The 19,922-nt window shown below is 63.4% G+C and overlaps 2 protein-coding genes across 7 annotated transcripts; one reads left to right on the forward strand and one right to left on the reverse strand.

Annotated features, from left to right (window-relative positions):
• Positions 1-1,718: 1,718 nt before the first annotated feature.
• Positions 1,719-5,508, forward strand: LOC128827183 (chemerin-like receptor 1). Its single transcript, XM_054010975.1, has 2 exons — positions 1,719-1,793; positions 3,661-5,508. Exon 2 carries the CDS (start codon positions 3,669-3,671, stop codon positions 4,710-4,712), a length of 1,044 nt encoding a protein of 347 aa, XP_053866950.1. The 5' UTR covers positions 1,719-1,793; positions 3,661-3,668; the 3' UTR covers positions 4,713-5,508.
• Positions 5,509-6,203: 695 nt separating this feature from the next.
• Positions 6,204-19,661, reverse strand: PHLDB3 (pleckstrin homology like domain family B member 3). 6 transcript variants are annotated; one of them, XM_054011334.1, is made up of 17 exons: positions 19,545-19,661; positions 19,252-19,357; positions 16,920-17,163; positions 16,014-16,145; positions 15,452-15,592; positions 14,936-15,064; positions 13,241-13,396; positions 12,264-12,374; positions 11,654-11,740; positions 10,561-10,656; positions 10,266-10,365; positions 9,961-10,072; positions 9,531-9,621; positions 8,658-8,717; positions 8,318-8,540; positions 7,823-7,908; positions 6,204-7,323 (listed from the first exon to the last, which is right to left on the reverse strand). In XM_054011334.1, the coding sequence occupies exons 3-17, from the start codon at positions 17,151-17,153 to the stop codon at positions 7,189-7,191; spliced, it is 1,893 nt and encodes a 630-aa protein (XP_053867309.1). In that variant the 5' UTR covers positions 17,154-17,163; positions 19,252-19,357; positions 19,545-19,661; the 3' UTR covers positions 6,204-7,188. The 6 variants fall into 6 exon arrangements, with proteins under 6 accessions (XP_053867309.1, XP_053867307.1, XP_053867308.1 ...); XM_054011332.1 differs by lacking the exons at positions 19,252-19,357; positions 19,545-19,661 and adding an exon at positions 18,374-18,432 and having other exon boundaries at positions 15,452-15,589; XM_054011333.1 differs by lacking the exons at positions 19,252-19,357; positions 19,545-19,661 and adding an exon at positions 18,374-18,432 and having other exon boundaries at positions 9,531-9,618.
• Positions 19,662-19,922: the final 261 nt, after the last annotated feature.

Consider the following 19,922-nt stretch of genomic DNA (forward strand, 5'->3'; position numbering starts at 1 on the left):
TCCCCCGGCCCCCATGCTGGCAGCAACAGGCAGTGCCCCCCGCCCCCAGTTCTCCTTTTTGGTGCATCCTCACACATTCTGCTCTGGTTGGGGGCCAAATCCAGGGGTCAGGTGACACTCTGGTGGCCGCTGGGTTCCTGGAAAATAAGCTCAGAGCCAGAGACAAGCAGACGGGACCGGTGGGCGCTGCCTCCCCAGATAACGGGGCAGATGGCCACGCCACCCTGGGCCCCACCAGCCTGGGCCCCACACAGCCCCTGTCATGGCTGGACTGGGAACACGGGCAGGGGTGGGGTGGAGGGGGTGTAATATTCAATCGCTGTGCGTGGGGGGCGGGGGTGTGCACACGTTGTGTGACTCCGTGTGTGGTAGAAAACTCGAGCTTTCTGTGTGTGTGCTGATGTGTTGTGTCTCAGTTGTGACATTGTGTGTGTGTGTGTTTGTGATGAAGTGAGGGATTTTCTTAGAGCTTTGCACGAGCATGCTGTGTGCCTCAGTTTCCCTGTGTGCTGTGTGTGTAACGAGGAGGTGGGAGGGGGTTTGTAATTGCAGGGGACCAGGTGTGACCTCGCCTAGCAGTCAGGACCCGGACAATGGCCTGGAGATGGGGGACCCAGCGACTGGTGACCAGGAGGCCCCCCACCTTGGGAGCCAGCCAGTTCTGGGCAGTGCAGGGGGCAATGGGCTGAGAGAAGAGGGGCCCGGGGACCTGACGGGGGGGGGGGACAAAGGAGGGAAGAGAGGGGCCCAGGTGACCTGTTTACCTGGGACTGAGGACAGAGGAGGGGCTGGTGGGGGAGGGGATTTAGGGGGCTGGGCTGGAAGGAGGGGGCTGGGCTGGGGACAAGGAACAGCCGGACCCATGGGGACCGGACAGACCCAGCTGGCCAGGCCTGAGGGCCCTGAGAACTGCCTGGGCTGGGTCCAGACGTTCAATAAACCTCCTGTGTGAGTCACTGCAGCTAGAGATCGGGGGGCATTGCTCCCTCTGGGGGTGGGAGCCCCCGGGGCACAGAGCGAGGGGCTAGCCCTGCTCCCCTCCCAGGGCGGGCAAAGGGAGCCGGGGGTCTCTTTCCCTGGGCATGGCGGGCGGGCCGGGCTCCAGTCTGGCTCGCAGGTGGCAGGAAGAAGACACCTCCGGTTTCACATGTGAAAAGGGGAACCGAGGCCCCTGCCCCCCGGGGAGTTTTTCACCAGGGGAAAAGAACCCAGCTTCCTGTCCTACCAGCTGGGGAAGAAGCGAAAGCGCAGGGCAGAGGTGGGCGAGGGGCAGCTGGGGGATGACGAGAAGCCCACCAGGCAAGACCAGCCCAGCGCCCTGAGGCCTTGCCATGCCAAGGGGAGCAGTGAATGCTGGGAACTCTCCCCTCCCCCCCCTCCCCGCTTGGCCATGGTGCTGCCGTGCATGCTGGGCGCTGCCTGACACCTGTGCATTCTGGGAATCCTCCCCCTCACAATTGGTCTCACCTGGCTTCTAAGCGAGCCCTGCCCTGTGTCTCCATCTGCTCCGCCCGGACACCTGGGTTCTCCGCTGCCGGCCCTGCCCTGACCCCACAGCTCCCACCCTGATGCCCCCCGCCCGACCCCTATGCTGGCAGCAACAGGCAGTGCCCCCCCCCCGCCCCCAGTTCTCCTTTTTAGCACATCACTCCCCCAGCACGTCCGCTCTGGCCGGGGCCCAACCCCGGTGGGGAGGGGGAGGGGGGGTGACCGTCTGGCGGCCGCTGGGTTCCTGGAAAATAATCTCAGAGCCAGCGACAAGCGGACGGGGCTGGCGGGCGCTGCCTCCCCAGGTAACGGAGTGGGCGGCCACGCCAGCTGGGCCCCACACAGCCCCTGCCATGGCTGGACTGGGAACATGGGCAGGGGTGGGGCGGGGGGCGTAAAATTCTATCTCTGTGCGGGGGGGGGGGGTGCACACGTTGTGTGTCAGTTGTGACTGTGTGCCTTATAACAATCGCTCCTTGTGTGTTGTGTGTGCATGCGTTGTGTGTTGTGATTGTGTGTGCATAACACTCTAGCTCTGTGCGTGTCAGTTGTTACTGTGTGTGTTATAACATTCTAGCTCTGTGTGTGCACACGATGTTTGTCAGTTGTGACTTTTTGTGTGTGTTATAACAATTGTTCTCCGTTTTGAGTGTGTGTGCACGTTGTGTGTCAGTTGTGACATGGTGCATGCATTATAACACTCTACCAGTGTGTTTGTGTGCACGCATGTGTGAGCATTGTGTGTCGATTGTGACACTGTGTGTGTTATAACAATCGCTCTGTGTTTTTCTGTGTGTGTGCACACGTTGTGTGTCGATTGTGACAGTGTGTGTGTTATAACAATCGCTCTGTTTTTCTGTGTGTGTGCCCACGTTGTGTGTCGGTTGTGACACTGTGTGTGTGATAACAATCGCTGTGTTTTTCTGTGTGTGCACACGTTGTGTGTCGGTTGTGACATTGTGTGTGTGATAACAATCGCTCTGTGTTTTTCTGTGTGCACACACGTTGTGTGTCGGCTGTGACATGGCATGTGCATTATAACACCCTAGCTCTGTGTGTGTGCCTTGCAGCTGGACAAGTGCTGCCCCATCGGGGTCAGACCGACCCAGGCCAGGCAGCAGGGGCTGCAGGGGGTGCGGGGGTGCCCCCGACTCTTCGCTATTTTTCAGCACTGGCTGGAGCGAAGTGAGGGTGCGTCTGGCTGTCCCCCAGTGTAGACAGACCAGTGCGGGGGGTCTGTTGTGCCGTTCTGGGGGGCGTCCGAGGATGCTCCAGATGCAAGCTGGGACAGGGCTGGGGGGGGGGGGGCGGAGATTTGTCTTGCTTGTGCTATGCCGATGGTTGGGCTCTGCTAGCTTTCGGGGGGTGGGGGTGAGTCTGGACCATGTCCCTGTTCTGGATAAGTGGGAGGGCTGGGTCTGCGCCGCATAGAACCCAGGAGTCCTGGCTTCCAGTACCCCTCACCCACACCCACTCCCCTCACAGAGCCAGGGAGAGAACCCAGGAGTCCTGGCTCACAGTACCCCCCCACACACACTAGCTCCCTCTCCCCTCACAGAGCCAGGGAGAGAACCCAGGCGTCCTAGAAGCCCTGCACAGGGTTATTTCCCCTTTTCCTGGTTGACAGGCACCATGCCAGCAGCAGCCGCAGTGCCAGTCGGCGGGGGGGCGGGGGGCGGCAGTGATAAAAGCCAGGTGTGGAAGTTGGCATGGTGCCCTCTGTCCGCCCACAGCTCGGGACACTTGGCAAGGAGCCGGACGTACCCCCCCGGGCTGCCACCGGTAGCTCCACTGCTCACGGAGCGCGTGGCTGGGAGCCCAGAGATGGACAAAGGAAGGCGGGGAAGACGTGGGGTCAGCCTGGCCATGCAAATAAACCTGGCCCCACCTCCAGAGAGGGTTGCTGTGAACCCTTCCCTGGCTAGGGGGCACCGGCCCCAGGGCAGGGACTGGCTGGCTCAGTGGGGCAGGGAATGGGGCTTTTCCCCTCTAGAGGGCACCAGCCCAAATCGGGCTCTAGGGTGGGGGACTGGCTGGCTCAGTGGGGCAGGGAATGGGGCATGGGGCCTCTCCCCTCTCGGAGGCACCGGTGCTGGTCCGGCTCCAGCGCGGGGAACTGGCAGGCTCTGGGAACAGGCCTCCCCCCACTCTCAATCTCTCTCTCTGTCTCAGGTCCCGTCATGGAAGCCAATGTCTCCTCCGGTCTCTGGCTGACCAGCCCTGGTCCGTCTCCTGCCAAGGCCAAGTCTGACCTGAACGCTGTCATGGACCTAGTCCAGGTCGTCTTCTACACCGTGGTCTGTGTGGGGGGCTCGCTGGGCAACGGGCTGGTGATCTGGCTCACAGCCCGCCGGGCCGGCCGCTCCATCAACTGCGTCTGGTTCCTCAACTTGGCGGTGGCCGACTTCATCTTCTCAGTCACCCGGGTGGTGCCCCTGGTGAAGAACACCTTCTACCGCAGGCACTGGCCTTTCGGCGCCTTCCTGTGCCAGGCCACCAGCTTCATCAAATACCTCAACATGTTCTGCAGCGTCTTCCTCTTGGCGGCCATCAGCCTGGACCGCCTGGCGGCCGTGGCCTTCCCGGTGTGGTCCAAGAACCGCCGGGGGCCCCGCCTGGCGTGGGCGGCCGCTGCCGGGGCATGGGGGGTGGCCGCCGCGGCCAGCCTGCCCTTCTATCTCTACCGCAACCTGGTCCCGGAGGGGAAGACCCACGGCCTCAAGTGCTCCTTGACGCTGGGAGAAGGACCCAAGCTGATGCTATATCTCCTCCGGCTGCTCTGTGGCTTCCTGGCCCCCTTCGCCATCATCCTGGCCTGCTACGGGGCCCTGGCGGCCGTGCTGAGGCGGCGCCCGGCCACCATCCGCTCCAGGAAGCCCTTCAAGGTCATGGCGGCCATCGTGGTGACCTTCTTCCTCTGCTGGGCCCCCTACCACCTCTTCCTCCTCCTCAAGCTGGCGGGCGTCAAGGGCCAGGCCATGGCCGTGGGGCTGCCTCTCGCCTCCTCCCTGGCCTATCTCAACAGCTGTGCCAACCCCGTCCTTTACTTCTTCATGGGGCTGGACTTCCGCCGGGCGCTGGACCGGACCACCTTGGCCGGGGCCTTCCGCCGGGCCCTGCTTGAGGACATGGCCTACTCAGCCAGGTCCCACAGCTGCAGGAAGGAGGCAGCCTCCTCCGTGGACAGGCTGGCCCAGAGCTCGGTGGCCCCCAACCTGGCTTGAGAGACCCCGAGGGAGCGGGGCCTGTGGGGCCGAGGGAGACAGAGACTGAGTGAGGTGGGGGCCGTGGCATGGACGGTAGTGGCGAAGAGAGCAGTACAGAGACAGATGCCAAAGGAGCCCCCAGCCATCCCACCGCAAACACCAATGTGCTTCTTCCTGACCGGAGACCTGCGGACGTCCCCAGAGCGGGGACAGCGGCAAAGAGGGCTACACACAGCCCTACACACACACACACACACACACACACACTCACTCACAGCGCCCCCGCCCATAGCCTTTATCCATCCCACTACCCCCACCAACGTGAGTGCAGCTGTCCTAGAACCAGACTCTTCCATCCATCCCCAAAGCACTCGGATAAAGAGCTCCACAAACTCAGCCTCTGCCCACCCCCAACACACACACACACACACACACACACACACACGTGCGCACAGCCCCTCCCACACCCAGCCACGAGGTATCCCACCGGCCCCACCAATGTGCTTCCCTGTCCTAGAGAGACTTGTCTGTGGGTCTGCAGAACAGACAGCAGCTTGGGTAGGGGTGAACAGTCCCACCCTCCCTTCCCACCCCCCAAATGCTCCCACACACACACAGATCCACCCTGTGCACACCCATCCATCCCACCTCTCCCACCAATGTGCCTCTCATTCTCTTAGGGCCTGGCCCTTCCTACATCCCCCCAGGGCGGGCGTCCAGCCAGGGGGCCGGGTTGTCCCAGTGGCAGTTTGGTCTGAGTCCCCACAAACTCATACCATGGATCATCCCATTAAAACAACGGCTTCTCCTTGAACGTCTCTGGCCTGTTCGCTGCACCTGAGCCCAGCCCCGACGTGAGGGAGGGAGCCTGGCACTCCCCAGAGCAGGCCCGGCTCAGCCGGAGACAAAGGGCTCCTTGTGACTCGGTGCTATTGGCACAGGAGAGGTTGTGGTTAAGCTTGGGGGCGGGGAGGCTGGGAGCCAGGACTGCTGGGTTCTATCACCATCCCTGGGAGGGGAGTGAGGTCTAGTAGTTAGAGCAGGGGGGCTGGGAGCCAGGACTCCTGGGTTCTCTCCCCAGCTCTGGGAGGCCCCACCAATCCTTGTGTGCCTGAGACACCCACAGTCTGGGGGTCAGAGCTGCCAGTCACAAACCTCCCAGTCTATCACCTGCTGCTTTGTGATCCACCTGGGGCACCGGCAGAGCTATGGGGGGGAGCCCAGGGGGCTGGGGGCCAGGAGTGAGGGGCACCGGCAGAGCTATGGGGGGGAGCCCAGGGGGCTGGGGGCTAGGAGTGAGGGGCACCGGCAGAGCTGGCAAGGGCTGGACTGGCAGGGGGTTGTGGGTCGGGAGTGAGGGGCACCGGCAGAGCTGGCAAGGGCTGGACTGGCAGGGGGTTGTGGGTCGGGAGTGAGGGGCACCGGCAGAGCTTGGGGGAGGGAGCCCAGGGGGCTTCGGGTCGGGAGCGAGGGGCACCGGCTGCAATAGAACTAGACACACACGGCCCGTGGGTCGGACGAGTTTCTGTAATAAATAGTTGGCGTCAGCAGAGGGCAGCGAACCTGGGGCCCACAACAGACACATGGGGAAGGGGGGGGGCAGGTACAGACGAGATCCAGGGGGATAGGGGGCCCCCCCTGCTGCCATGTTTGGGCTCAGCCCCAGCCCCCTGAGCCTTGGCCACATGGCACAAAGCATGCTGGGAATGCCGCCCTATCAGAGAGACTCCACACTCCCCATTGGTCGGGACTTGGCCACGGCACCCTCCAGGCACGGCCGCCATTGGCCAGTTCGATCCCAGTCTCCTCCAATTGGTGCATCCCAGAAGCCTGCTCCCATTGGTCGAGATTTTGGACAGTCAATGGGAATTCCAAGCCGCCATTGGTCAGTTCAGTCCATGTCTCCTCCCAGTGGTGCAAATTCCAGTCTTTTGGGTAATTGGCCAGGTTTCAAAGCCAGGCTGCATGCAATTGGTGGGAATTCCAACCAGGTGTTCCCCACCCCACACCCCCATTGGTTGGCATTTAAGCAGGTCTCCTATTGGTGCAGATTCTGAACAAGTCTTTTCCTGTTGGCCAGGTCTCAACCTTTCTCTCCACCAATTGGTGCAGGTCCCGGACGAGCACGCATCCAATTGCCCAGCCTTCAAACTAGGCCTCCTCTGATTGGCCAGAATTCTGAGTGAGCCTCCTCCCATTGGTCGGGATTCAAAGCCGCTTGCCTCCCATTGGTGCCAGTTCCGGGAATGTCTGTGTTTTAGAAGAGCCCTGTTCTGATTGGAGGCAAACGCCTGCACCCCATTGCTCCCCACCACGGTCGAGGTCAAAAGGGGCGGGGCCAGCACGGCTTCACACCTTCAATAACCAAGTCCATCCCCCATTGGCTGCCCTGCCCTCAAGCCCCTCCCAGAGGCGGAGCCAATGGCCCAGCTGGCCACGCCCACCCGGTGGGCAATGTCTTTGGTGGGTCCCTGGGGCGCTCCGCGGGCCCGGCTCAATAGCGCGTGTTCTCCTCGGCGGCCGTGACGATGGCGTCCATCCAGATGCGCATGGCCTCGGCGCTGGGCGCCACCAGGCAGAAGAGCCGGTCGTAGGTCTTGACACAGAAGGTCAGTTTGGGGTTGGGGCTCTGTGGGGGAAGGAAAGGGTCAGCCAGTGGAGGGGTGGCTGGGACCCCCTGGGTCCCTGGGCTGGGGGGTGCTGGAGGGTTGGGGGGATGATGCCATAGGTTCCGGGGCTGGGGGGCAGGACGCCGTAGGTCCCAGCACTGGGGGTCTGGAGGGTTGGGGTGGACATTGTGGGTCCCCATGCTGGGGGGGTGTCATGCATCCAGGCACTGGGGGGGATGCTGTGGGTCCTGGCACTGGTGGGGGATGCTGTGGGTCCTGGCACTGGTGGGGGATGCCGTGGGTCCCAGCACTAGGGAGGTTTGGGGGGCGGGGGACACGACACCGTGGGTCGCGGTGCTGGGGGGCGGGATGACACCGTGGGGCCTGGGGCTGGGGGATTGTGGGAGGACACTGTGGGGCTGGGGGGGCGGGATGATGCCATGGGTCCTGGTGCTGGGGGGGGTTGCTGGGGGGCTGGAGAGGGAAACTGTGGGTCCCGGCACTGGGGGGCGGGCATACCTTGAAGGCGCTGCGCAGGTGATCATAATAAACCTCCTCGATGGCCTGGAAGTAGATGACGCCCTTGAGCTTCGCCTCCTCTTTGTCTGCAACGAGAGGGGGCAGCGATTAGGAAGGGGGGTGGGGGGCTGGGAGGGGGCAGGGATACAGGAGGATGCAGGAGGCACCGGCTCCCTAGTGGGGGGTAGCAGAGAAGGGGACACCCAGGGGAATACCTGGGGGGCTCACCCACGGAGTAGGCCAGCAGGCATCACTGGGGGTGGGTGCTGGGGGGCGGGTGAACAGGACGGGGATGCTGGGTAGGGTGACCAGATGTCCCGATTTTATAGGGACAGTCCTGATATTTGGGGCTTTTTCTTATATAGAAGCCTGTTACCCCCCACCCCCGTCCCGATTTTTCACACTTGCTGCCTGATCACCCTAATGCTGGGGGACAGGGGTACCCGGGGGCCCCCATGGGGCGGAGGGGGTCAGGGGGGTAGTACTGGGGCTCACCCACGTAGTAGGCCAGCAGGCGCCGCTGACGGTCGAAGCAGAACCAACGTTTCTTCCAGGTTTTGATGCGCCCGCCCATCTTGACCAGGAAGCCGCGGCAGGCCCTGCCCGTCACCCGCACCTCGGGGCAGGTCTCCAGGCTGTGCCCCGAGGCCTCCAGGTGGGCGCGCAGGTCCACGGGGGCGGGGGCAGGGGGCTCCCGCGACGGCCCCGGGCTTCGGTCCTGCATGGGCAACGCGAGGGATAAATGTGTGTGTGGGGGGGGGTGGGGAACGCTGTTAATCCCGGCCCCAATCCAGCCCTGGTGGGACTGGCTGGCTCGGGGAGGGGGGGTCCTCACCTGGGCAGGGGGGGGCGGCTCCGTGTGTTGTGTCTCCCCCTGGGCCACTCGCTTCGCCTCCTGAGGGGACAAGGGGGGGGGGTCAGGGCCCAGTAGCCACCGTGGGGGGGGGACCCGGCCCCTCCACCCCCAAAAGACCCCAGTCTGCCCCCCCCCGGCTCCCCTCCCGCCACACATCCCACCTTGACCCTGCCCACCCCCTCCCCTCTGTCCCCGCCTCCATCCTGGCCCTGCCCCCACCTCCAAGCAAGCCCCTCCCCTTCCCCGCCCCACGCATGGCCGATCCCAGCCACTCTGTGTCCCCCGCTCTGGTGTCTGGTGCAGGGGAGTGGGGGGGAAAGGAAGCCAGGAGCTGACGCAGCGAAACCCCGACTTCCCTATTCCCGGCCTGGAGACCATGGGACAGACACGTGGGGGGACGTGGGGTCCTGTGGTTAGAGCAGGGGAAGGGCGGGAGCCAGGACTCATGGGTTCACTCCCTGGCTTTGGGAGGAGAGCTGGGTCTAGTGGATTAGAAAAGGGGGGGGGCTGGGAGCCAGGACTCCTGGGTTCTCTCAGTGGCTCTGGGAAGGGGATAGGGTGGAGTGGTTAGAGCCGGGGGCCTGGGAGCCAGGACTCCTGGGTTCGATCCCTGGTTTTGGGAGGAGAGCAGGGTCTAGTGGTTAGAGCAGGGGGGGCTGGAAGCCAGGACCCCTGGGTTCTCTCCTCAGCTCTGGGAGGGGAGCAGGGTCTAGTGGATTAGAAAAGGGGGGTGACTGGGAGCCAGGACTCCTGGGTTTGCTCCCTGGCTCTGAGAGAGGAGTGGGGGCTGGTGAGTCAGAGCTGGGGGTCGGCGGGAGGTGGGGGGGAGAGCCAGGACTCCTGGGTTCTTACCCGCGCCTGCAGCAGCCGCTCTCTCTCTGCCATGGCCTCCCGCACCATCCGCTCCATTTCGGCCAGTTTGGTGACACAGGAGCTGACGCTGCTGCGGAGGGAGCGGGAAACGGAGTCGATGGGGCGTGAGGAGCCTGGAGTGACCCAGGGAGACATCCAGGGGTCCTCCCCCCCATGGGTAGGAGGGAAATCCCAGGGGAGGGGGGCAGAATGGGATAGGGGGCTTCTGATACGGGGGTGGAATTTGGAGGGGCCTGCGTCTGGGAGACCCAAGGACAGGGCAGTGCAAAGGGGCGGGGGGCGCGGAGGTGGCTGGGGGACGGCACGGAGGGGCGGGGAGGGGGGGGAAAGGGCGGGATGGGGGTGATCAGGGGCATGGAGGGGACGATGGGGGGCGAAGGATGGAGGGGGGCCATTGTGGGAATCTCACCTGTATGGCCCCCCCAGAGGGTACAGGGGGGCGTTGAGATGTTTGAGCGGCACGCAGCGCTGGTCGCCCCCAGCCGAGAGCTGCAGCGCCAGGACGTCTGAGTCTAGCCCCCCTGAGAGAGACAGAGACGGGGGGGGGGGGGCGATCAGCACCCCACAGGCACAGAGAACCCCCTCCCCCCCGCAAAAAAAAAAAACCACTGGTCCCACCCGGCCCGACACCATGCCCTGGGAGATGTCCCAGCCCCCCAGCCCCCTAAATATACCCCCCACACACACACACCCTTCCCATCCCCTCCCTCCTACCGTTGGCTTCGAGCGAGAGGGGGCGCTGGGTGGGGCGGGGGACCAGCCGGTCCCCCCGTCTTCGAGGCAGGCTCCTCGATCTCTGCAGCCCGAAGGAGCTCTGGAGAGAGACAGCAAGGGGGTCGACGAGCGGGGTTCACCCCACCCCCACCCCAGGTACCCCGACACTGCCCACCCCCAGGGCTCTGCCCCCTCCTAGCCGGGGTGGGGGACAGGAAGGGGCACAGACACAGGCGAGCACAGACACAGAGCAGAGACGGCGGGGGACGGGCACAGGACAGACGGACACACACACCTGGACGGAGCTGCGGACGGAGAACACGCAGGCCGGGTCGCGCTGGTCGCAGCCCAGCACCACGACCTTCCGATCCGTCTTTTGGGTGAACATGAGCTGCAGAGACACGGAGACATCGACGTACAGACAGACACACAGACACGGCAGGGGTGGGGCTCCCAGCCCGCCCTGCTCTAACCACTAGCCCCCACTCCCCTCCCAGAACCAGCGAAAGAGTCCAGGTGTCCTGGCTCCCAGCCCCCTGCTTTGATCAACAGACCCCATTCCCCCCTCCCCAGAGCTGGGGCGAGAACCCAGGAGTCCTGGCTCCCAGTTCTCCTCGGAGCCACCTGTCTGCAATGCCTGGAACTCACCAGCAGGTGGCAACATGATGCCACCTGCCCAGGTGTGAGGAAGTGGGAATGTTCTGCCTGTCTTCTCTGAAGACACCGTGTGTGCCTCAGTTTCCCCTATGTGTTACTCAAGTTTCTGGTGGTGGGAGGAGAGGGCAGGTGTGACACTGACTGGCTGCCTGGGACAGAGAACTGGCCGGACACGCTGTAGCTTGGCACCTGATGACCAGGCCCCCTCCCCTGCCAGAATCAGGGGGTGCTGTCGGTGCTGGCCTGGGTCAGAGATAAAGGAACAAGGAGGGGGAACAGGCGGGTCTGGGGCCAGGTCAGGCTCCTGCTTGGGACTCAGGGGGGGCAGTCCAGGGCTCTGGGGCCCCCCACATGGACTTTGCTGCAGGTCTCTTCTCCCTGCGCTCCCAAGCTCTGTCCTACGCTGGGCTCCCGGCTGCGTCACATGCTGCCTGGGAGTCGCTGCTGGCCTGGGTCCCTGGGACACCGGGTCAACGTGTTTCTTAACCAGGGGCTCCCGGCCCGCAGCTGGACGGACCCAGGCATCCGAAGGGGGACAAGGGGGGGCACAGCCTTGGTATACAGCAGAAAAGCTTTGATCTGAACGGGAGCAGGCAGGGGTGGGGGGCCAGGGAGGGAGACTCTAGCGGGTGGGGAAGGGAGAGGTGGGGGAGAGAACCTGGCAGGTGGGAGACAGGTAGGTGGGGGCACAGGATGGGTGTGCCGGGGGGACCCCGGCAGATGGGGGTTACCTTGGTGAGCTCCTGGTTACTGACGGGCGAGTCATCTCTGCTCTCGTCTTCACAGACTTTGCCCAGCTCCTCCAGCCGACGCCTCTCCTGGGGACACAGGCCGGGGCAGGGGTCACTTCGTGGGGTCCTGCCCCACCCCTACTTCGCCCCCCACTCAGCTCCACGGGGTCCTGCCCCATCCCCTGCTCTCAACCACTGAGTCCTGCCCCGACCCGTGGTCCTGACCTGCCCCCAACTCAGATCCACGGGGTCCTGCACTATCCCCTGCTCTCACCCACTGGGTCCTGCCCCATCTCCTGATCCACCCCATAGGGTCCTGCCCTGCCCCCTACTTAGACCCATGGGCCCAGCCGGCCCGGCAACCCCCCTCCCCCCACTCTGGGAGGGCAGTGGGGTCTCATGGTTAGAGCAGGAGGCTGGGAGCCAGGACTCCTGGGTTCTATCCCAGGTTTGGGAGGAGAATGGGGGTTAGATGGGGATTGGGGGCTGGGAGCCAGGACTCCTGGGTTCTATCCCAGGTTTGGGAGGAGAATGGGGGTTAGATGGGGATTGGGGGCTGGGAGCCAGGACTCCTGGGTTCTTTCTGGGGGGGGGGGAAGGGTTTCCTCACCAAGTTGAGGCTCTGGACGGCCTCTCCCTTCTCCTGCGCCAGCTTGTGGCACTCGCCCGCCATGTGCTCCTGCAACGAGCGCACCTGGGCCTCCAGCCTGCGCACCTTCCTCTGGGGGGGAACGGGGGAGGGTGAGAGTCCTGCGGGGGAGGGGACACCCCCTCACCTGAAGAGCCCACGACCTAGCAAGGGGGAACCCCACCCCTGGGGCCCCCCCTGCACTGAACTGTGGGGACAGCCCCCCACCCAGGAGGTGGGTAAGACCTGGCACCGGATCCCAATGCCCCAGTTCTCCCAGGTGCCATCCAGGAGCAGGGTAAGACCCGGTGCTGGATCATCCTTCCCCCCTGGAATGGGCTCTGGGTGGAGCAGGATCCCCCATGCCCTCTGGAATGGACTCACTGCTCGGGACCCGGATCCTGGCACCCCTGGAATGGATTCCGGGTGCCATTGCCCTGGAGGAAGGTAAGACCTGGATCCCTGTCTCTGGGTCCCCTCCCCCTCTGGATCGCACTCTGGTTGCCGGAAGACCTGGAACAGGACTTTCCGGTCACAACCTGGAGCCAGATCCCGGTGCCCCTGGAATGGAGTCACGGGTTCAATATGGAACCAGGTCCTGGTGCCCCTGGAATGGAGTCGCAGGTTCCAACCCAGGAGGAGGGTAAGATACGGAACCAGATCCCGGTGCCCCTGGAATGGAGTCACGGGTTCAATATGGAACCAGGTCCTGGTGCCCCTGGAATGGAGTCGCAGGTTCCACCCTGGGAGGAGGGTAAGATACAGAACCGGATCCCGGTGCCCCTGGAATGGAGTCACGGGTTCAATATGGAACCAGGTCCTGGTGCCCCTGGAATGGAGTCGCAGGTTCCACCCTGGGAGGAGGGTAAGATACAGAACCGGATCCCCGGTGCCCCAGAATGGAGTTGCAGGAGGAGGGTAAAACCCAGAGTGGATCTCTGAGGATTGGCCCCACTCACCTTCCTCTCCTTGAGCCTCTCCTGCACCTGGGCCACCTGGCGGGCCAAGGCCTGGCAGGCCTCCTCCTTCTCCTCTTCCAAGCGGCTCTCGCGCTCCAGCTGCTGGAACTCCAGGTCCTCGTAGCTCTTCAGTGCCCCCTCCAGCATCTCCGACGTCTGCAGGGAGGGAGATCCCGTCAGGACTCCTGGGTTCTTACCCAGCTCTGGAAGGGGAGGGGGGTCTAGTGGGTTACAGCAGGGGAGGGGGCTGTTACGTCTGGGCTATATATAAAAATGGCCATACTGGGCCAGCCCAACGGTCCATCTAGCCCAGTATCCTGTCTTCCAACAGGGGCTGATGCTTGGTGCTTCAGAGAGCAGTTACTGAGTGATCCATCCCGTCATCCACTCCCAGCTCCGGGCAGGCAGAGGTTTAGGGACATCCAGAGCAGGGGGTCATGGCCCTGACCACTAGCCGTTGATGGACCTATCCTCCAGGTACTTACTTAATTCTTTTTTTAACCCAGTTATAGTTTTGGCTTTCACAACATCCCCCGGCAAGGAGTTCCACAGGTTGACTGTGTGTTGTGTGAAGAAATACTTCCTTTTGTTTGTTTTAAACCTGCTGCCTAGTAATTTCATTGGGTGATGCCTGGTTCTTGTGTTACGAGAAGGAGCAAATAACACTTCCTTATTCACTATCTCCCCTTAGTCGTCTCTTTTCTACGATGAACAGTCCCAGTCTTCTTAACCTCTCCTCATATCGCAGCCGTTTTATACCCCTAATCATTTTTGTTGCCTTTCTCTGCAAATTTTCCAATTCTAACAGATCTTTTTTTGAGATGGGGCAACCACATCTGCACACAGTGTTCAAGGTGTGGGCGTACCATGGATTTATATAGAGGCAATATGATATTTTCAGTCTTATTATCTATTCCTTTCTTAATGATTCCCAACACTCTGTTTGCTTCTTTGACGGCCGCTGCACATGGAGTGGATGTTTTCAGAGAACTATCCACAGTGACTCCAAGATCTTTCTTGAGGGGTAACAGCTAATTTAGACCCCATCATTGTATATGTAGAGTTGGGATTATGTTTTCCAATGTGCATTACTTTGCATTTATCAACATTGAATTTCATCTGCCATTTTGTTACCCAGTCACCCAGTTTTGTGAGATCCTTTTGTAGCTCTTCAGTCTGCCTGGGACTTAACTCTCTTGCGTAGTTTTGTATCATCGGCAAATTTTGCCACCTCACTGTTTACCCCTTTTTCCAGATCTATGAATATGTTGAACAGGACTGGGCCCAGTACAGACCCCTGGGGGACACCACTATTTACCTCTCTCCATTCTGAAAACTGACCATTTATACCTACCCTTTGTTTCCTATCTTGTAACCAGTTACCGACCCATGAGAGAACCTTCCCTCTTATCCCACAACAGCTCACTTTGCTTAAGGGCCTTTGGGGAGGGACCTTGTCAAAGGCTTTCTGGAAATCTAAGTGCACCATGTCCCCTGGATCCCCCACGGCCAGGTTTGCTGACCCCTCAAAGAGTGCTAATGGAACCCGGCCCCCCTCTGTGCATGTCCCCTCTACGCGTCCCCTCTGGGCCATATCAGCGTACGTGGGCCACCCCGGGGTCTCTTCCTCTGGGCCGTAGCAGCCTGCCCAGCTCGACACAGGGTGGGACCTGCTGGGCCGTCCCGTGCCCCTACCTGCTGCAGCTGGCTTTGCATCCGCTCCCGCATGCTCTCGGGCTGGGTCTCCAGGTGGGTCTGGGACTCAGCGTGTTGCCTCTGGAGCTCCTCCACCTTGAGCCGCTCCTTCCCCAGCCGAGCCTTCTCCTGCCGGAGAAGGGCGGGGTCAGGAGCCAGGACACCTGGGTTCCATGGACATACTCCCCCCGTCCCCTGGCCAGACACGGTCCCTGACAGGCTGGGGAATGGGGCCAGCTTGGCGGGAGAGGAAGCAAAGAATGCTGAGGACAGGGCCATCCCACAGCAAAGGGTGCTGGGAAACGTGGGCACACCTGGACAGGAGCAAAGGATTCTGGGATCGAGTGGGCAACAGGGAGAGTGGCAAAGGATTCTGGGGAAAATGGGCCAAGGAGGGAGGGAACACAAAGGATTCTGGGAAGAAGCGGGCAATGGGAAGGAAGCACAAAGGATTCTGGGAAAAGAGGAGCCCCGCAAAGGCCGCTGGGAGGCACGGAGACTGGGCAGGGGCCTGACCTTCTCTCTCTCGATGTGGCACCGGTGCACCGTCTCCGCGAACCTCCTCTGCAGCTGCAGGACCAGCTGCTCCTCGCGCTGAACCTCCCGCCACTCGGCCGCCAGCTCCCCCTCCAGCAGCGCCCCCTCCAGCTTCATCTGCTGGGAGCGGCGGGGGTTAGACCCGGCGCCACAGGGATCGGGGCCCACAGCACAGAGCCGACAGCGGGCAGCTCCCGCCCACGATAGCCCACCAGACCCCACTCCTCTCCCACGGCCAGGAATGGAACCCAGGCGTCCTGGCTCCCAGCCCCTCCCGCTCTAACCCGCGAGACCCCACTCCCCTCCCAGAGCCGGAGAGGACCCAGGCGTCCTGTCTGCAAAGCTCAGTGTTTTCCCTCTCTCCAAACCCAGCTGCTCCTGCTGCGATTGTAGCAGCGACCCACCCAGCCCCTCCCCACCTGGCTGGGCGCGGTGCCCCGGCGAGACAGGTTTGCCAGGTGCCGGCAGCGGGGAACGCCCCCCACCCCCACCCCCCAGACATCCCCGTGACTCAGGGAGGGGAGCCCGGGGACGGGCGCACCTCGATGTTCATCTCCTTCTGCTGGTGCTGAAGCTCCTTGATACAACTCTCCAGCTCCGCTACCCGGCCCAGCGCCTTGTCCTGCTCCCCCCGCAGCCGGGACCCCTCCGCGCCCGCCTGGGGGCTCTCGTCCTGGGCAGGGGAGAGTGGGAGTGAACCAGCCCTGTCGATAAGGGGACCCTATTCCCTGCCCCCCGAGCCAGCCAGTCCCTGCCCTGGGGCCGGATGGGAACTGGCGCCCCCTCAAGGGGACAGGCCCCATGTCCCATTCCCTGCCCCCCCGAGCCAGCCAGTCCCTGCCCTGGGGCCAGATGGGAACCGGTGCCCCCTTGAGGGGACAGGCCCCATGTCCCATTCCCTGCCCCCCTGAGCCTGCCCTGGGGCCGGATGGGAACCGGCGCCCCCTCGAGGGGACAGACCCAGGGCCCCATTCCCTGCCCCCCTGAGCCAGCCAGACCCCACCCTGGGGCCGGATGGGAGCCAGCGCCCCCTCGAGGGGACAGACCCTATGTCCCATTCCCTGCCCCCATGAGCCTGCCCTGGGGCCAGATGGGAACTGGTGCCCCCTCAAGGGGACAGACCCTATATCCCATTCCCTGCCCCCTGAGCCACCCAGTCCCCACCCTGGGGCTGGATGGGAGCCGTGTCCCCTCAAGGGGACGAGCCAGGGCCCCATTCCCCAGCCCCTGAGCCAGCCAGTCCCCTGCCCTGGGGCCGGATGGGAACCGGCGCCCCCTTGAGGGGACAGACCCAGGGCCCCATTCCCTGCTCCCCTGAGCCTGCCGTGGGGCCAGATGGGAGCTGGAGCCCCCTAGAGGGGACAGGCCCCATGTCCCATTCCCTGACCCCTGAGCCAGCGGGTCCCCCGCCCTGGGGCCTAGAGGGGACAGGCCCCGCGCCACTCACCCCGTTCTGGGCACTCTCCGTGCTGCTGGCCTCGTCCTCCTCAGGGCTGTCGCTCATGGCTCCCCCGGGGCCAGAGGAGAGACAATCGGCACCACCCACCGGCTGGGCCCGGGCCGGCTCGGGGCCCTGGGCTGGAAACGGCCCCCTCCACCTGTCCTGCCCCACGGGGGCCAGGACAGGGCATCGCGAGGTCTGGCTCAGCCCCGCCAAGGGCTCATTCTCCGGGAGAACCATGGCCAGAGACCTGCAACAGCAAGGAGAGGAGGCGCTGGGGGCGCTGGGCTGCAGGGGGCCGGGTGGGGGGCTCTGCCCTGGCCCCGATGCCTCAGCTCAAGTGACTCCTTTCTGGTTCCCTAAATCTCCCCGTATAACCAGCCCCCACACCCCACCCCAGAGGTGGCTGCATCTCAACGCCAGGCGAGGGGTCCCTGTATCAATAGCCCCACCCTAGAGGTGGCCGCATCTCAGCACTGGGCAAGGGACCCCTGCATAAACAGCCCCCATTATAAGTGTTAACCCCAGGGACTCCCTGACACTGGATATTACAGACAGTGTCCCTCACAGAGGTCCTGCCCTTGTCATTTCCCCAAGTCCTGCCCCTGGGACAAAGCCGAACGCAGCCCAAAAGCGACCCTCCGGCATTCGGAACAGCTCTGCTGATAAAAAGCCGAACTGTCCCCATGGGTGTGGGGCCGCCCTGCAGCAGGCAGGCGGCCCCATCCTCAATGCGCCATTCCTGCCCCAGAGGTGGCACCTCCCTGGATCTCTGGGGCGGGGGGACCGGGGAAGAGACGCCCAGCCTGGGCAAGTCCCAAGAGTGGGCCAAGCCCGGAGCAGGGAGTGGAATTTTCCGCTTGGCAGGTGAGAAGAGGGGTCTGTTTGCTCCAACAGGACTAAAGGAAATGATCAGCCCCTGCCCCCCGAGCCAGCCAGTCCCTCCCTGCCTGCCAGCTGTCCCCACTTCCTCACGGACCCCCCCCCCCCCCCGGGGCTCTCGGCCCCTTGCCAAGCTTGGGATGCAGCCACCTCTGGGGTGGGGCATGGGGTTTGTTATGCAGGGACCCTTCCAAGGCGCTGAGATGCAGACACCTCTGGGAGAGTGGGGGGGGCTGGTTATACAGGAACCCCTTGCCCGGTGCGGAGATGCAGCCACCTCTGGGGCGGGGCGTGGGGGCTGTTAATAAAGAAGTCACTTACCCAGCAGCTCCAAATTAGCAACCACCGCATGCCAAAATGATTCCCCCTGCTGTCAAACAGGACACAGAAATTCTCCTTCACTTCCTGTCCCAACAGGAACAGGAAGTGAAGGAGATGCCATGTTTCTCCCCAGAGGTGGCCGCATCTCAGGGCTGCGCGAGAGGTCCCTGTATAAACAGCCCCCGGGCCCCACCCCAGAGGTGGCGACATCTCAGCACTGAGTGAGCATCCCTGTATAACCAGCCCCAGTGCCTCACCCCAGAGGTGGCCGCATCTCCATGCTGGGTGAATTGGACAGGCTCTGTAGCAGGGGAAAATCACCTTGACCCTAGTTCACCCCGGCATTGGCACCTTCCGCTTTATCTCCAGCGCTAGATTGTCCCCACTTGAACCGCGCCAGGGGCTGGCACTGCCCGGCCCGGTGCTGTGAATAGCAAAAGGGGTCAGAATTTTCCATGGGCCGGGGCAAACTGCTGATGTGGGGGCTGGGACGATCCTGGTCCTACGGGGGGGGGAGGGGGGAGAGGGAGAACGGGACACAGACCCCGGGGATGTTTGTATTTCAGCTTCGGGGGGAGGATGCTCCAGACGGTCTGTGTGAGGATCTCAAAGCACTTCAATATTGATTGATCTGTTCTGACAGCACTTCCACCGCCCCCTAACCACTAGATCCCACTCCCCTCCCAGAGCCGGGGAGAGAACCCAGGAGTCCTGGCTTCCAGCCCCCCCACTCTAACCACTAGATCCCACTCCCCTCCCAGAGCCGGGGAGAGAACCCAGGAGTCCTGGCTTCCAGCCCCCCCCCCCCCCACACTCTAACCACTAGATCCCACTCCCCTCCCAGAGCCGGGGAGAGAACCCAGGAGTCCTGGCTCCCGGGCCCCCTGCTCTAACCCACCAGCCCCCACTCCCCTCCCAGAGCCGGGGAGAGAACCCAGGAGTCCTGGCTTCCAGCCCCCCCCCCCTCTAACCACTAGATCCCACTCCCCTCCCAGAGCCGGGGAGAGAACCTAGGAGTCCTGGCTCCCGGTCCCCCATTCTTTCCATTAATCAGCCCAGCAATCAATCGAGGGGCTCTCCCTTCATGAACACCCCCCCCAATGAGGGCCACAGCCCCGGGCCCGGCACCACTCACCCCGCAATCCGTGGGGGGGGGGCGATCCCTGGATTTCTCCAGGCCCCTCCTCCCTCTGCTCCCAGGACGCAGGCAGAACCCAGGTGTCCGGGAGTCGCTGTGGGAACTGGGGAAGAGAAGCAGGGTCAGGCGAGCCATGGGGGGAAGGTCACGAGCCAAACCTCCCCCCGGCCTCTTTCTGTTTCTCTTTCTCTCTTTCTCCCTCGGTTTTTTCCCACCTACCCCCCAACTCCGCCCCCCATGGCCAGGTGACGGCCGCTGCGCTCCGGGACCCCAGCCCCAGCCCCGCTCACCGGCCGCCCCCGGGCTCCCCTGCCCGCGCGTCCGGCTCCGGTCCCGGCGTGGGGCGGGAGGGGGTGGGGGGCAGCGGCTGCTCAAACTCGTTTTCCAGCCCGAGCTTGGAAACACACCACCTGTGACATCAGCGCCCGGGAGGGGAGGGCACGTCAGGGCCAGCCACAGCCCGAGAACCCAGGCGTCCTGGCTCCCAGCCCCCCTGCTCTAACCACCAGCCCCCACTCCCCTCCCAGAGCCAGGGAGAGAACCCAGGAGTCCTGGCTCCCAGCCCCCCTGCTCTAACCACCAGCCCCCACTCCCCTCCCAGAGCCAGGGAGAGAACCCAGGAGTCCTGGCTCCCAGCCCCTCTGCTCTAACCACCAGCCCCCACTCCC

The sequence above is a fragment of the Malaclemys terrapin genome, chromosome 21 (assembly GCF_027887155.1).
Source record: "Malaclemys terrapin pileata isolate rMalTer1 chromosome 21, rMalTer1.hap1, whole genome shotgun sequence".
Taxonomy (NCBI): Eukaryota; Metazoa; Chordata; order Testudines; family Emydidae; genus Malaclemys; species Malaclemys terrapin.

Bases quoted from the DNA above. Each gene is read 5' to 3' on its own strand.
- LOC128827183 (XM_054010975.1), top strand. From the start codon at position 3,669: ATGGAAGCCAATGTCTCCTCCGGTCTCTGGCTGACCAGCCCTGGTCCG.
- PHLDB3 (XM_054011331.1), bottom strand. From the start codon at position 18,396: ATGGAGATGCGGCCACCTCTGGG. The intron at 16,146-16,919 runs GTGAGTGGCGCG...TCCCCTGCCCAG, and splicing joins CGGAGAGTGCCCAGAACGGG to GACGAGAGCCCCCAGGCGGG. The intron at 11,741-12,263 runs GTGAGGAAACCC...CTGTGTCCCCAG, and splicing joins CCGTCCAGAGCCTCAACTTG to GAGAGGCGTCGGCTGGAGGA.